The 15309-nt window shown below is 40.4% G+C and overlaps 4 protein-coding genes across 4 annotated transcripts in view; 2 read left to right on the forward strand and 2 right to left on the reverse strand.

Moving 5' to 3' along the window:
- Nucleotides 1–501: 501 nt before the first annotated feature.
- On the reverse strand, nucleotides 502–3588 carry airim (AFG2 interacting ribosome maturation factor). The gene is made up of 4 exons (XM_086014968.1): nucleotides 3145–3588; nucleotides 2732–2911; nucleotides 2537–2655; nucleotides 502–2424 (listed from the first exon to the last, which is right to left on the reverse strand). Exons 1-4 carry the CDS (start codon nucleotides 3411–3413, stop codon nucleotides 2384–2386), a joined length of 609 nt encoding a protein of 202 aa, XP_085871094.1. The 5' UTR covers nucleotides 3414–3588; the 3' UTR covers nucleotides 502–2383.
- cldn35 (claudin 35) lies at nucleotides 511–2377 on the forward strand. Its single transcript, XM_086014967.1, has one exon. It carries the CDS (start codon nucleotides 1329–1331, stop codon nucleotides 2013–2015), a length of 687 nt encoding a protein of 228 aa, XP_085871093.1. The 5' UTR covers nucleotides 511–1328; the 3' UTR covers nucleotides 2016–2377.
- A 486-nt stretch (nucleotides 3589–4074) lies between the features above and the next one.
- On the reverse strand, nucleotides 4075–8209 carry LOC147132438 (putative thiopurine S-methyltransferase). The gene is made up of 9 exons (XM_086014681.1): nucleotides 8063–8209; nucleotides 6250–6368; nucleotides 5894–5986; nucleotides 5419–5551; nucleotides 5289–5341; nucleotides 5149–5223; nucleotides 4590–4675; nucleotides 4359–4403; nucleotides 4075–4279 (listed from the first exon to the last, which is right to left on the reverse strand). The coding sequence occupies exons 2-9, from the start codon at nucleotides 6354–6356 to the stop codon at nucleotides 4161–4163; spliced, it is 711 nt and encodes a 236-aa protein (XP_085870807.1). The 5' UTR covers nucleotides 6357–6368; nucleotides 8063–8209; the 3' UTR covers nucleotides 4075–4160.
- Nucleotides 8210–10524: 2315 nt separating this feature from the next.
- ext1c (exostoses (multiple) 1c) overlaps nucleotides 10525–15309 on the forward strand; it is a 54529-nt gene continuing 49744 nt past the window's right edge. Inside the window, exon 1 of the mRNA XM_086015122.1 lies at nucleotides 10525–10711. The gene's annotated coding sequence lies outside the window, so the exon portion shown is untranslated. The remainder of the gene's footprint in view (nucleotides 10712–15309) is intronic.

Genomic DNA, 15309 nt, shown 5'->3' on the forward strand with positions numbered 1-15309 from the left:
GCTGTGAAACAACTTTTTAAAAGACACACATATTGAGATTTTACAATAAGTTGAAATAAACCATATGTACGTTCCCTATTCACATCGTCACCCCCCCCCCCCACTCAGTGTGTCCCAACTTGTTGTCATGACCACTGTTACCTCGGTGAGCTGTGCTACAGAAGAAAGGAAACCCGAAACACAGATCTTGATGACATATTTAATTCATTAGCACATTGAGGTTGTGTGTACATAATGCAGGTGGGGAAAACTGGATATAAAGACAAAAAAAATTAAACGCCTTCATTTATATTGGATATTTTACCATTAAAAATGATCAATTCCACCATAATTTATGAGAACCATGTACGACAAATTGCAGTGTTGTCATTTTCTTAGACTTAAACTATCCTTTTGTAGCGTACCCCATGTTGTTTTTGTCAACTGATCCACCTACCACCCATCCATTCCTTACCTCCCTTTGTTGCCCCCCCCACATCCCCCCTTAGACTCTCCCCCCACCCCCTGCATCCATGTGAATGAGGACATGTTCAGTGTTGCGCCCCCAGATCAGAAGACAGTAGGTTATACTTGACGTTCCGTTCGACCTGATATTTCAACACCGAATTTGACCCTTTTGGACTACCCCGTTAGCATTAAGAGGCGGCTGGTCGGAGGGGGAAGGGTAAAGCCGAGCAACAGCTGAAATCTGAAGTGGCTTCATCAAGGCTAGGATCCCTGAGTGCTTGTTGTCCGCACGGCGACAACATTGAATGAAGAGTCTTTCTGCGTATTTTCCAATGGATTTCCTTTCTTCTTGAAGACATTTTCTGATGGGAATACTGTACTTTACTTTCTTCCAAATAAGGGCCCGACGGCAGATTTAACCTTGCTTGATATGAGGTATGAGCCTGACCTATCAAGGTAAAGCTACCCACTAAAAGTCTCATAATTAAACTGGAATTCCAACGTACCGCCACCGACCCTGCATCTGAAGACTGCCACAGGTGGCTGCACAGCTATCGCCTACTCAATAATGCATTGAGTCAAGTGCAGGAATGAGAGGGAGGAGAAAGTGTGGGGCACTGTGATCCTTTTCACCGGATGGATGTCTATTACCAGGAGAAAGTGGGACATATTACCCCTGGTCGACGCTGCAACTGGATGCCAGGTAGAAGGGAACACTGTCGCTGAGAGAAGAAGCAGTCACTTGGGTGACGATAGGTAGCAAAAATAAAAAAAACACTTTGGGAGGATCCTGACAGAGATAAGAAAAAAAAAAAAAAAAAAAAGAACAATTTCATCCTTCAAAAGTGCCGATTTAACACTGGCATTGCTCAGTTGTCACCATGGTGAATACTGGCATGCAACTAATCAGCTTCACTTGCGCTGTGACCGGCTGGATCATGTCGATAGCGGTTACGGCCCTGCCTCAGTGGAAGGTGTCAGCCTTTATTGGCAGCAACATCCTGACGTCAGAAATCAAGTGGGAGGGCATCTGGATGAGCTGCATCTACCAGACCACTGGCCACATGCAGTGCAAGACATACGACTCCATGCTGGCCTTGCCTCCAGACATCCAGGCCGCGCGCGCCCTCATGTGTTTGGCCATTTTCATGGGCTGGCTCTCCTGCACCGTATCCTGCTGCGGCATGAAGTGCACCACCTGCGCCGGGGACGACCGCCAAGCTAAGGCGGGCATCGCACTCTCCGGTGGGATTCTTTTCATCCTGACGGGCATGTGCGTTCTCATTCCCATTTCCTGGACTGCTAACACGGTCATTCAGGATTTCTACAACCCCAACGTGCCCGTAATGCATAAACGAGAGCTCGGTCAGGCTATTTATCTGGGCTGGGCCGCTGCGGTTATTCTGATGATCAGCGGAGCTGTGCTAAGCAGCACGTGCCCCCTTGTGGAAAGGGGCGGCAGGTACCGCAGGGGCTACGTGGGCCGAAGCTTTGCTAATTCACCTGCTTCTGCAAATCTCCCCAAAACCATCACATCTACCAGTCTCCCACTTAAGGAGTATGTGTAGAGAGAAGACATATCTGTCAAGAAGCAATAGCAAAATGACAAAAAAATATATTAAATTATTGGTTGACTGTATTGATATCAGTATTTTGTGTATTTATTTATATTCAAACTTGTGTTCTGTATAGTCCTTGCATTTTAAAATGAGTGACTGAAAAAGCTACTATTGTCATAAAAAACAAACACCTCAGGCTTCCATGATGGCTTGTTTCATGTGTTATGATTTGCTATCGTTATTTTTGTCAGCTACAGCCTCGATTGAGTTTTCATTGTTCTTAAGTGTGAAATAAAAGCAGTTTAACTGTGGATATGTTGATCTGTGTGCTGTATTATTAAATATATTTAGTTTGAGGACGTCCTTGTCCGTTTCCCTTAGCCAGACTCCACGAAGAAGGACACTTTGCAAAGTGTATCTGAAATTGGACAAAGAACTTCATTAGCCTTACAAGCAATATTCTACATACAAATTCATGTTAACAGAATGAACTTGTCTTCAGTGAACTATCAGCAATAATTAACATCAACCTGTGATTTGATCCTCTGCACTGGGAGCGTCCAAGTCTTTCCATCTCTTGGTAGCAGATCCCAAAAGATTGAGGTTGCCTGAACCGAGTGTGTGCAGCAGTGTCTTCCTCCTCGTGAATCTGAACACATGATTTGAGGAAGGGCACAACAGACAGCGTCATCCAATTCCCATCCAAACGTTAGCAAAGAGGATACTGTTGTCGATAGTGACGCTCGGCATCCTGCAGCCACTCCAGCATGTCGACCACTGATGGGATGGTGGCTGAGCGCTCGGTTACTGTGACCAAATCCAGACTATCTGTGTTTTGCTCATACAACTGGACGACTGTCGAGACCTGGTTAGTCACAGAGTCTCTCAGTGACTGGAGTGAAGCCCTGTGAGAAGAGGAAATAATCACTGGAATGTAAACTGTTACATAATAATACGCATATCCATCCATCCATTTTCTATATCACTTGTATCATAATGGTCGTCCCTCTGAATTAACCCGCAACCCTGTCAAAATGTGTCATGATTTAAAGCATCTATTTTGATCCAGCAATTCACCCATTGTCTTTGATTGCATGTCATTTTGTTGGAGTACCACCAGCTTTGCATATTCACTTACATATTTTCGTGGAGTTTGCACAACACCGTATCCATGGCTTGCGAGAGCTTGAAACGCAGCAGTTCCTCCACTTCTGGAAAGTCTTTCAGTGGCGTGCTGGAGATCTGGATGTTGGAAAGCGCCCTCGACTGCTCTGCCAAGTTCTCCAGAGATGTCACCAGAGGGATACACTCTGCTAAGACGCTCATCCATAATTTTTGGTTGTTTTCCAGACTATGGAAGCTTTTCCTCAATACTTGATGGATGGTTAGTAGGGCAGGTTTCGACATTTTGGGACGGATCTGAACAGTACGTCGACATCGAATCGAGACCAACACATTTATGTCAGCTTCTCTATAACTATTGAAATAAATACGATAGTCGCCGTCTCTTTCACATTTCCAGCAAGACCAAGCGTATTTTGCGGCAGCGGTCGAGACAGCTTTTACGTCACTTCCGCTTCTACCAGGCAGCGGTCGCGGCAGTCAACGTCACTTCCGCTTCTACCACGACGGCTGCCTCATGTATGCTTCAACCGAGGCTGCTGCCTTTGCATTTCCTCCTTTTGCCGGGAGATGTCGCAACACCTACATTTGATCAAATTAGCATTTGTTTTTATTTTTGCTTTGTTTTGTGCTGCTGTCTGGAGCCAACAATCTGTTCTCAATTACCTTACCTGGATAAAAAAGGTTGAAAATAAATAAAATAAAATCTCATCCTTGTGTGGAGTTTGTTCCCCATGTTGCTTGCACTGTCAAAAAATATGCATGTTGGGTAAATTGCATCCTCTATATAGGTGGCACTCCAGGTGTGAGAGTGGATGGTTATTTGTCTATAATGTGACTTGCGAACTTGCGACCAGTTTGGGTTGTACCCTAAGTCAGCTGGGAAAGGCTCTAGCTGACCCTGGACCTTAATAAGGATAAACAGTATAGAAAATGGATGGATAGATTTTGTTTTATTTATTTAGGCTTTATCATATATCAGTTCAATCAAATTACATTATGGCCCTTAATAATAGGCCCGAGAGTCAATATTTATATGCTCTTCAAAGTGATCAGGAAGACATGCTCAGTCAGATAGTCAAAGCCCAAGTCACGGTGTACATCTGTCATGGAATCTTTGGAATGTAGCAACTCAATATCACATCTTTCTCCTAGAAAAAGCAAAAGTACCATTCAATGATTGTTGGCAAACAATTTAACCTTTGTAAGCAGTTTTCTTTTAAGACTCACCAAACAGAAGATGTACTTCCTCATCGGCTACTAAAAAGGGAGGACCTGAAATGCAAATATTTTATTTTACTAAAGGGCTCACATGGGTGTAGCAGAGCAGACGTTACGAAATTTCATTATTTTACTGTGTGTGCTGCACATTATTGAAAAAACGACAAAGAAGTCTATCTTGCTATCTATTCTGCAGCAAAAAAAAAAAAAAAATAGAAATGTTAGGTTATTTAAAGTTACCTTCATAAATTTCAGGATTGTAGAGGAGTGTGTCTAAAAGGTATTTGCAGTCATTGGCCATCAGGGGAATGATTGTGGAAGAGTATCTGTGGGATTGTTAGGAAGAATGAGGCATGTTTTTCTCCATCAACATTAAATAGCTTTTTTTGGTGCCACATTTTTCAAATCAAATATATGCACTCACTGGCCTCAACAATTGGTACACTAGCACATTACAAAACCATCACACTGTCAAGAGAGGAATTCATTTGATCACTGTGCTTGTGCGTGACTCTAATCATAGGCCAAAAAAGGCCGCTATCGTAGGTGTGGCAAATGCTGATGTAAAGCACAAATCCCTAAAAATGTCTTTCAAGATTGGTGAGAAAGGTTTATCGCTCCACAGGAAAAATACTGTAGAAGCTGCATGATACTAACAAAGAAGATTATACATACATACCACTCCCCCCAAAAAAATGGTAGGGATATTCAGTTTGGGGATTTCAGGATGAAACCTAAATTATTATTACGTTTAACAAGACGTATACTCATTATTTTTCTCTTAGTGTTGGACTCTTACTTTTCTCGGTCTCTTGGGTTGACGGCCACGAGAGATCCTCTGTCCCAAATAGCCCCAAACTGACCTACAACTGAACTGTGAACAAAGAGAGACTTTCAAATCTTTTGTCAAACATTTGAAAATCCGCACAATTCACTTACGTGGATAAGTTGTACAGGTCACAGTTATACAAGGAGATGTTTTTCTCTAAATTCTGTGGAATAAATTGTGAGTGAGTACAATACATGTATAGCTAATACATTTCACTTCGGACATCTAAATGTGACCTACCCTGAACACCTTTGCTCCAGGTATAGCGGGGATGGGTTCCTCGCTGTATGTCAAGTTGTTCTCTGTAAAAAACTGTTGAATGGCTTTTTCAGATATCTCCACTCCAACTACTGAGTGCCCCATGTCTGCTAGCCTAGAAAAACAAATGTAAACCATTGCTACAAATTTCAATGATTCAAATGATAACCCCCCCCAAATTAAAAATCACATTGATTATGTTGGGTAACTCAATTCTTAACACATTAGTTTTCTTTTATTTGCTGAAAACGCACCTATTCACCAGTTTTATCCGAAGGTTAGGGTTGTCAAGAAAAAAGTATTGCTTTGCTTTTATGGTATCTTGGTGCCAATGAACTATGTTGAAGTGAGCTGAGGCGACTCATGTAGTGCTTTACCGCCAGCTTGTGGCATTTATAGGGAATTCAAAACCTTTTTTATGGGTGGGGGGGGTTCACTGGCGTATGATTTTATTTACCACTTCATATCCACAGCTTTCCCACAGAGAGGAAAGAGGAAACGAACTCCTGTCCGCCCAGCCAAAGCTTTGTCAATTTTACTCTCGAGCATCCTGCAAAAATGAAAAAATAAAAAAAAATTAATAATAACAAAATAAAAATAATAATAATAATAACTATTGACTACTTAAAAATATCCATCATGCATTTTCACTTGTTTGTGATGCAAATACACAAGTAGTTATGTTTTAGTTTAATCAAATATATTTAGCACTTATTAACGTTTGTGACTCGACAGTGCGATGCAAATAACCAAGCAGTAATGTAAACAGTGATTCTACAAATAAAGTACAGGTATATAATATGCAGTCTTTACTCGTGCACTTGTGGCTTATGAAAGCTAATGCTGTTCTCATGCCAGCGTTGCTCCCATTCTTGGAGCTCCATGACCCGTTCTTCATGCGCTTTCACCATGTTGCTCATGTTTGATTCCACCTTGTGACAGAGAACGGAAAACAATGATCATTTAATAATGTTCTACTCTCAGGTAAAACAGACAGTTTGAACATACTGTACATTACGACAAAAAGTGTTTTTTTTTTTTTTAACCGCACACTTGCCCCTTTAACATAAGTTTGAATGTGATTGGTTATTTTTAATCACAAAACATCCCAATAAATAATAAGGTGTGCATAATTGTGCAACCACATTTTCAATTTATTTTTACTTCCCATCTCTTAAAGATTTAATAAATAAATTGAGTTGTACAGGTTATAGGTCACACTAATTGGCGGGAAAAAACTTGCAAGGCAAATACATGTTTCCAGTGTCATCCGCAATTGGAGTTTTAATGACTCTGTCATCAAAATAAAATTAAAAAAAAAGAAAAAAAAAAAGAAAAAAAAAAACAGTTTCAGGGCACTCATCACAAAAGCTACAATTCACATCAATAGCGTTTTTTTTAAATCTGTTGTTTATATAAGTTTTAGCTGGATAGAATATATGGATCAGTTTAAAATTTATTTCTTTAACTTCATTCGTAATTAGATATTTGATAGGAGGCACACTTTTCTCCACAATATAATATCCACAAAAAGATTCCAGCCAAATTGGAAAAATTGTTATTGGCAAAAATTTTAATAAATTAAGTTCAAAGTGGAGGCGGCATGGTGGACGACTGGTTAGCATGTCCGCCTCACAGTTCAGAGGTCGTGGGTTCGATCCCGGCCCTTGCCTCCCTGTGTGGAGTTTGTATGTTCTCCCCGTGCCTGCGTGGGTTTTCTCCGGGTACTCCGGTTTCCTCCCACATTCCAAAAACATGCATGGCAGGTTAATTGATCACTCTAAATTGCTCCTAGGTGTGATTGTGAGTGCGGATGTTTATCTCTGTGTGCCCTGCGATTGGCTGGCAACCAATTCAGGGTGTCCCCCGCCTACTGCCCGAAGACAGCTGGGATAGGCTCCAGCGACCCTTGCGAGGATAAGCGGTATCGATAATGGATGGATGGATGAAGTTCAAATTGTGCATCATTTGCAATTTCAACGCCTGCATCCACTTTGGATCAAATCAGAATTAGATGGGCTGTCATAGCCCCAAAAGCAAAATGGCGTTGGGTTCGTTCCCTGTTGCACACTCTACACTTCGTCAGCATGTAAAAATCGTGAATACATTTGCGGATCTTAAAAACATGTGAAAATCACCTGGATTTGTGAATAAAACGCGGATTATTTGAGGAGTTTGAGACAAATCCCTCCCCGTAGAAATGACGGGAGCGACATCAGCGTCGTTTTTTTTTTTTTTTTTTTGCGTATGTTTGCCAAAAACGCCAAACATTGTCAGGGATTGCACAAACAACACGCCTTATCTTTCTGGATTGATGAGGCGGTACTTTAGCCTTGTAATCAGCACTCCTTTGGGGGGGCAGCGGGGGGAAGGAGGGGCAAAGGCCGAGGCAATCAAGTGCGCAGAACTCAAATAAATCACAACCTTTGGGTGGAGTTGATGACAGAGACTGTAATTTATAGCTATAATTTTAAATATTGATGAATGAATAAAAAAGCTTCAGAGGAGAAAAGGGCACTTTTCTAATCCTGGCCAGTATAAGCAACAAAGACGTAGTGTTTGGTGCCTGTTTCCCCAAAATATTAGCGTGTGTGAGTGTGTGTGAATGGGTTAGTAAGAGGCTTACCTAAAATCACTTTGTAGAAAAGTGCTTCATGAAGAAAAGTCAATCAATCTTCGTCAGTTTAAAGGCAGCACAGCCACATGCAATTTTGCAGACGCGCGCACTGCATATCCGGGATCCAAAATTGAACTCTTAAATTGCATGGGCGGAGCCATGGGTGGGCCTGGGTGTCCACAAATTGACAGACTGGCCACGCAGTAAAAATATACAACTTTAACATTTTTAATAAATTATTATTAAATTATTTTTGAATTTGTGTTTCGTTGTGTTTTTATTTTATTTTATTGAATATTAAGAATGGCATAATTGTGGTAGTCAAAGGAAGATCTGAACTTCATATTATTCATTTTGTCATTTTATTTGAATAAACTTTGTGTCAGGACAGGAGGATTGTGTCAGTGAAAGAAATCTTCAGGCCCACCCTGATTTTTCCAGGCCCACTCAATAGCCACATTCTGGTTCCGCCTCTGAGTGTGAGGCTCACGTGTTGAAATCACAAAATCGGTAAATGTCACTAATCCTCACAGAGGTGTGGTTTCCCCTTTTCCGATGTAATCCAAAACAAAATTTGAAAGCAAAAGGAAGGCGCGAATATTACATGCAGGTTTACACCTTTAGAACACAGGAGGGCGCTAGATTCTTAGAAATGTCGCAGCAAAACTTGGGGTTCATACAATAATAATGATTACAAAAAGACAGTTCTTAGCTGTTTCAATTTTTTTCTTGCACGTCGTTACCAATAGCAAATGTCCCCTAAATGCTCACATTAATGGCATGTATTGTTTGGTATAAAGAGTCCCACATTTACCACAACTTCCTTGATACCACACACTTGTAAAAGTAAAATCCATTTTCGTAAACTCTTGTCAAATTTGACCAAATTGTCAAATTTCAAAACGGGTTACATCCGAGCTAAGTCAGGTGTGAGGAAAGAAGAAGTGTGAAGAAAGAAGAAAGGAACTCAGTATGATGTAGAGCAGTTACTGCAAACAACAACCACAGCTGCAGATTAATCATGTTAAATAAATACCTCTCAGACGGAAAAAAAGGAAAAAAATGCATTGTAAATTATTTGTTTATTTACATATTCATTTATAAATTATATTTTTGACAAGAGCCCCTATTGGATCTTATTGGAATGTGCTTTAACATCTTCATGCAGTTTTGCTGCAACTAAAGGCCAGGGGTGGGCTAAAAATTAAACATTTTTTGAAAGAAATAATTTGGGGGTATTTTATTATTTTTTACAAACACAAAAAAGTATTCAAAAAAGATGCTCATCTTTCAATATACGATTTCCATGAAAATTTGGGGGAAATGGGAAAAATTCCAGAGAAAAAAAATGTAGCAAATAAAAAATACATAAACCATTCGCTTATGCTTGATTATTATTTTTATTATCAAGAATTATTATTATTGATTATTTATGCTTGACGCATGTATGTTCCGTGCGGAAATGAGACGTGCGGGATCCTTTCGGCACAACCTTTACAGCCTTCTATACTCAAGTCAAGTCAATATTTTCCAAGACTATAGGAGGCAGTGAAGGCTGTGTACGGCATATGAACAGAACAACACTTCACCACAATAGAAGAAGAAAACAGTATTATTTTATTTTTTTTATTCAATAAACTATCGACAACAATAGTTTGGGGTAAACAGTCTACATACATTTAACAAAATAAATGAAAACAAAGAATTGGAATGTTTTTTCGCGCGGACCCCGTGTAGGTTACACATTTTTGTATGTGTGCAGTTCGGAGAATGTGGGCAATGCGAATGGTGTGCGGATGAGCGTGATTGCTGAAATGACACAATTTCTCTGTGTGGAGCCATCTGGACCTCATGGACACATTAAGCACAAACCAAGCTTTACATTGGTTCTTATATGGTACTATACTACGTGAGTAATGAGTTGGCCTAATATTGATATGGAATGACACGCAGGATAAACATTACCTCAATATGATTGCAATTTTGAATGAGTTGATTTATGTGAAAAAAAAATGTGCGAAATAAGTTCTTGCACTTAATGTTGCTTTCTTGTTCAGCAGTTTTGTGCCATCCTTGAATGGAAATTTATGCAACAGAGCCCTTTGCACTGGAAAAAAAAATACAGCGTGTGGTTATTTTGTTATTTGCTTCAAACCCTTGTTGCTGGGTTAGGATAGTGGAATGTTCATGCATTAAAAAAATATTATCAAAAATATATTTTTTTGTACGTACTTTGTCTTTATTTAAAATAGCATTTTTGTCATACTGGTGAACTGATGAAAAATTGTAGCCCACTCCAGCATTTAAGTTGCCCATCCCTGGCATTAAGCTACAGTAACAGTCTCTTCTTTAACATTTCGCCCCGCTTGTGTAATTGGGTTATAGAGCCCACAAAACCGGGTCGCATCCAGAAGTGTACGTCGTGTTTTCTTGAGCGTACAGTCAAGACGTCGGAGGAGCGTCTGAACCAATCACAGGCGTCCGGGGGCGTGTCGCCAATGGCTACCGTAGTGGATGTGGAAAATGGATCATTTAAAGCTCATCTTGTCCATTCATATCCCGACGAAGGGACCCGCGTTCGTTTGCTGAATTCATTGGCAAATGTTCGGACGTGGCGTAAAAAGGAAAATGACCCACTAGAGCTCGGTTGGCTTCCCGGTAAGATTCGTGCGTGTTGGAGGAAGTGGCGTCTCATTTCTGCTGCCCGTGTGTTGATATTTGCTTGACTGATCGATGTGATTGTATACTGTTCGAATCATTGTGCATAAGTTTTACAGCGTTAGTCTCATTGACTGTCCTCTCTGGTTTAAGATCATTTCCATACCTTTACCACGCGTATACCAATTGTCAGCACACTGCAATGGGCATCACAGATTGATTTGCAAAGTGTATAAACCAGCCTTATCAGCTGTCAAAACAATGTATTGTTTAATATAATAACGCACTCGTCCGGTATTATGTCCACCTCTATCGAAACTCAAGCACAACACCTTGCTCTCTATTTGTGTTCATGCATGTAACTGGTGTTCTGTGCTCCAAGATGCTCTAATGGAAGAGATGATGGATTTGGGAGCTGTGGGAGCGTGTAGCTTATGTTTGCACACTGCAAGCATTTAGACTGAAATCATATTGACGTTTGGAGCATGATGCAGCTATACCGGTTTGGTGGAGGTTAGCGCCGTCGTCTTACACGGACCTGCTACTGCCACCTGACCTCAAGTAGGATGGCACATGTTTGAAACAATTCTGGTTGGAGTACCATACCCAAATGTAGCTGTTTACACTAGGCACTGCTTGGATCTAATCGCTAATCAATTACCGGTTTGGTCAGTAACATCTCAGAAAATAGGAAGAAATGTTGATCACACCTACCCCTCCACCGTAAACAAAAGCAGATGTTTGCAAACGTCTCATTTTCATTAACACAAAGATAATCAGCCTGCTTACATGGAGGACTACATAAATCTGAGAATACTTGAAATTCCGAAGATTAATAAATATTATCCATTTACCCATTTTCTATGCTGCTTATCGTGTTTAGGGTTGCTGGGAGCCGGAGCCTGTCCAGCTGTCTTCTGGCAAATGGTTGCCAGGGCACATATTATTTATAACATATAGAGACGAAAAACAATTCACAGTCACATTCACACTGTCATTTAGTAGGAATTTATATATGCTTAGTTGTGATTGACTGTTAGTTTCATGTCTTGTGGGTAGCATTGCGCTCCTTTAATTTAGTCAAATATAGGATATTTTGTGTCAAAAGGTGGAAGAGTGGGTGAACCTCAAAATTTATTAGTCTGCACTGGATCCGTTGGAATGGTGAAGGTGCCAAGTGTCGCGGCGTGGTTGGTCGTCTGCATGCCTTTCGAGTTGACCAGCATATTTATTTTTGAGCCATGCTTTCTAGTAGTGTAGAATTGCACTATAGCATACTTAGAGTGATATCTAATATTTTGTCCCTCCTGTGTAGTTAGAATAATAAGATGCACCTCTCAGTATGGTGCTGTGCACCATTAGTATTTTCATAGCTGGTGTCCATTATTATCTTTGTAAAGGCAGGATTTTGATACTTTCTTGGGGATAACTTTTGTATTGGATCTCATTAATTAAATTGTGTAGGTGTACCTAATGTTGTGACTTTATCACTCAGCATAGTTGCACGTAGAACTGTAGAGTTTAAAGTTTTCTCATTATCTTGAATTCTCCGTCTTCAAGCGAAAGGTAGTATGTTAAATAGAATACCCGCTTTTCATTCAGCTTGAATCCCAAGGGGGCCCGTAATTATATTTGGCAATGAATTACAACTCACTTGTTGTGTGTTTTTGATGAGAAAAGACTTTCCTGGAATAAATTGTCGTCATTATCTCGGATGCAGTGGAAGGGCTCTCATGGGAAGGCGGATCCTGACAGCCAGCCGCGCACAGATCCTCTCTGATTGATGAGATGTCTCTTTGGATACGACAACTCTTCATCTCGATGGGAATTTTATGTCCATATGATGTTTTGTAACACCCCCCCCCATGTGGAAAGAGGAGGTTTGTATCTAGTCCAGGTGTTTCCTTATATAAACGACGCTCGCCATTTACATTGCGAAAATGAATCCTATAGTTTATGTGATTTTGATCGTTGTGTTTAAGGTCATGTACAGTTAAGGTGGAAAGTGTGGGCTTTAAAGATACCATAATCCATTCAACAGTAGCTACCCCCTTCACTTTCTAATGGGATTAAATGCAAGGACTGTGTCGAAGGTTCGGGCTGCTCGAAAATAATTGTGCTCATTGTTGCAGAGGTGACAATGAAAATGACAAATGATTACGGTGATAAAAATGAATAGCTCTCTGACTGTGCCAATGCAAACCGAGCATTATCAAATGACCTGAGGCATCCATGGAAAATCATAAAAAAAAACAACAACATTCATTTTGTACCTAATATTTTGCCATGTGTCATTCTTAATTTCACTTTCTAGCTATTTTGTGAACAACTCATTGAGTCTTAGTCTTTTGTTATTATTCTTGACTCTATACCGATGTCAAAGTCTGATTGTTTGTAGGTCGATCTAATTAAGGTTGTGAGCCACGTCTGCACAGATGTTATGAGAGCTGCATGTTTGATGAACTTTGCTTTGAGCTGTTGTGTTTGTTGGAAACTGGACACCGTGTCTTTTCTGGGCTTTTACATTCGTCGTACGCTGAGAGCTAATTGTCGGGATAAATCCCGGTTCCCTGCGACACAACTCGCCGCAGATTTGCTCGGTTTCAGCCGGTGTGTTAACAGCAATGACAGTTTCATTGAAGTGGCGGAGACATCCCCAAGATTGTTTCTGCTCATCTTCTACGTTGTGTTAATTAGCCCTTGTGGTGTTGAAGTGTAGCATAATGTTGAGACTTAATTCATCAACCTCAGCTTGTAATTAGGATGAGCACAATTGAGAAAGCGGTAGTGTTGCGGCTTGACATTAACATATGAACTTTTCAGGGGCTATCGGGCGCAAGCCTCGAGGGAGCAGGTATAGAAATATCACAGTTTAGTACCTACACGAAGTCACAAGTGAGAGAGAATATCGAGTTTGTGAACCTTTTATCCCAAAAGAAACAATAAAAAATTGTAATGAAATGCCTGTTACTTGTTCTGTGGAGTGCACAGTATGTGAAAGTCTAGAGAGGCGTGCTGTTTTCTGCTATTGGAGAAAATGTTTCTTGAATTAATCAGCAATTTAGGGCTGTGCAATTTAATCGAAATTCAATTACAATTATTGCACTCCACGATTACAAAATTGGCATGATCGTAAAAAAACGGTCATTAAAAATGTTTGTTTACACAAGGAAATCATACTTGAATTTATACATTTGAACCTTTTTTATTTTATCATAATTTGATCAACTTGGTCTGGTCCAAAAGGAACTTGCATAGTGTTTCAAAGGCATTTATTCGTCCTTATATATTTTTTTCGAGTGATCGTGATTTCAATGATTACCAAAATAATCACGATTCATATTTTTTTATAATCCAACAGCCATACAGCAATTAATTTTTTTAGCCAATTGGTTTGTTTATCATTGACATCTGTGGGTTGAAAAAATTTATCTCGGAGGTCAAATTCCAAAGACAAAAGTGAACAAAGTATGCAATACTCCCTTTGTTGACCTCTAGTACATGTCTTTGACCACAGCAGACAGATCTTTATGCTTCTTAAGAGGGACCCATATAAAGAAAGTGTCTCTGCAACATGGAGCAACTCATGCATGAATACTTTTGATCTTACTTGTGACATATTGTATGCCGAATTTACATAGGCTACCAATTTGGGCACCTCTGCAATTACTCGGCTCAGTCCCTTTACCCTCTGGTTCCCTGCACTACTGTCACATCTGAGGCCTTTAATCATGGCGTTTAATTTTAGCCGGGCCTCGCCGCAAAATTTGTGTTTTTCCTCAGTACACCTCATTTCGCTGAAGTAATACGTCGGTAGATCTTAGCCAGTGAAAACACAGTGCCAGATGTGTGTTGAAATTCAGTTTGGACACACTCAGCCAACACAAAGTCACCTAAACGCCTGCTGCTATTTAACAATGGTATGAGTCATGCTGGCTTTAGGTGTAACCACCCAAGATTTAGGACCGCTATGCTAGGCTTCCATCACTTAAATGGAGTGTCTCACATGTTTTTAAGACAGGCCACGTCGTTGTCATGGTTACGCAAATGGGGCGGGTTATAACGTATAACCGTACACCGAAAATCACAGTTACCTTGGTTTTAAGGTCGATGTTCGGTTCACATCGGGTAGTTTTTTTTTTTTTTCTTAGAAAATGAACCACATAATACAGTTTTAGTAGTTTTTCCCAGCCATGATATCTACAAGCCAATTGTATTCGTTTACAGACTCGGCATGTGTCAAGAGCGTGAGGCCATTCCACTCCTGTCACTTGCCTAATGTTCCGCACCCCAAAATGGCCCCTTCATAATACATACCTGCCCCTGCTTTTATATCTAGCACCTTTTCCTTATTATCTCAATGACCAATGGTGCTGATCCCAGTTCGGATTGGTTTTGGCGGAGGCCTTTCTAGCACCTACAGTAACCATGAACACGAAAGAAGCCTGAAAACAGAGTAAGATGGGTCTGCCGAATCGCAATTGGAAACATGTAGCCCTGAAGGTCGAGATGAAAAGGAGAAATTGAATCCATCCGCCACCTGTGAAATATTCATCATGTCCTGCATTGTCACTATTCTCCATCCATGTCACATGAAG

Source organism: Filicampus tigris, chromosome 18 (assembly GCF_054856515.1).
Source record: "Filicampus tigris isolate MCC_2025a chromosome 18, RoL_Ftig_1.0, whole genome shotgun sequence".
Taxonomy (NCBI): domain Eukaryota; kingdom Metazoa; phylum Chordata; class Actinopteri; order Syngnathiformes; family Syngnathidae; genus Filicampus; species Filicampus tigris.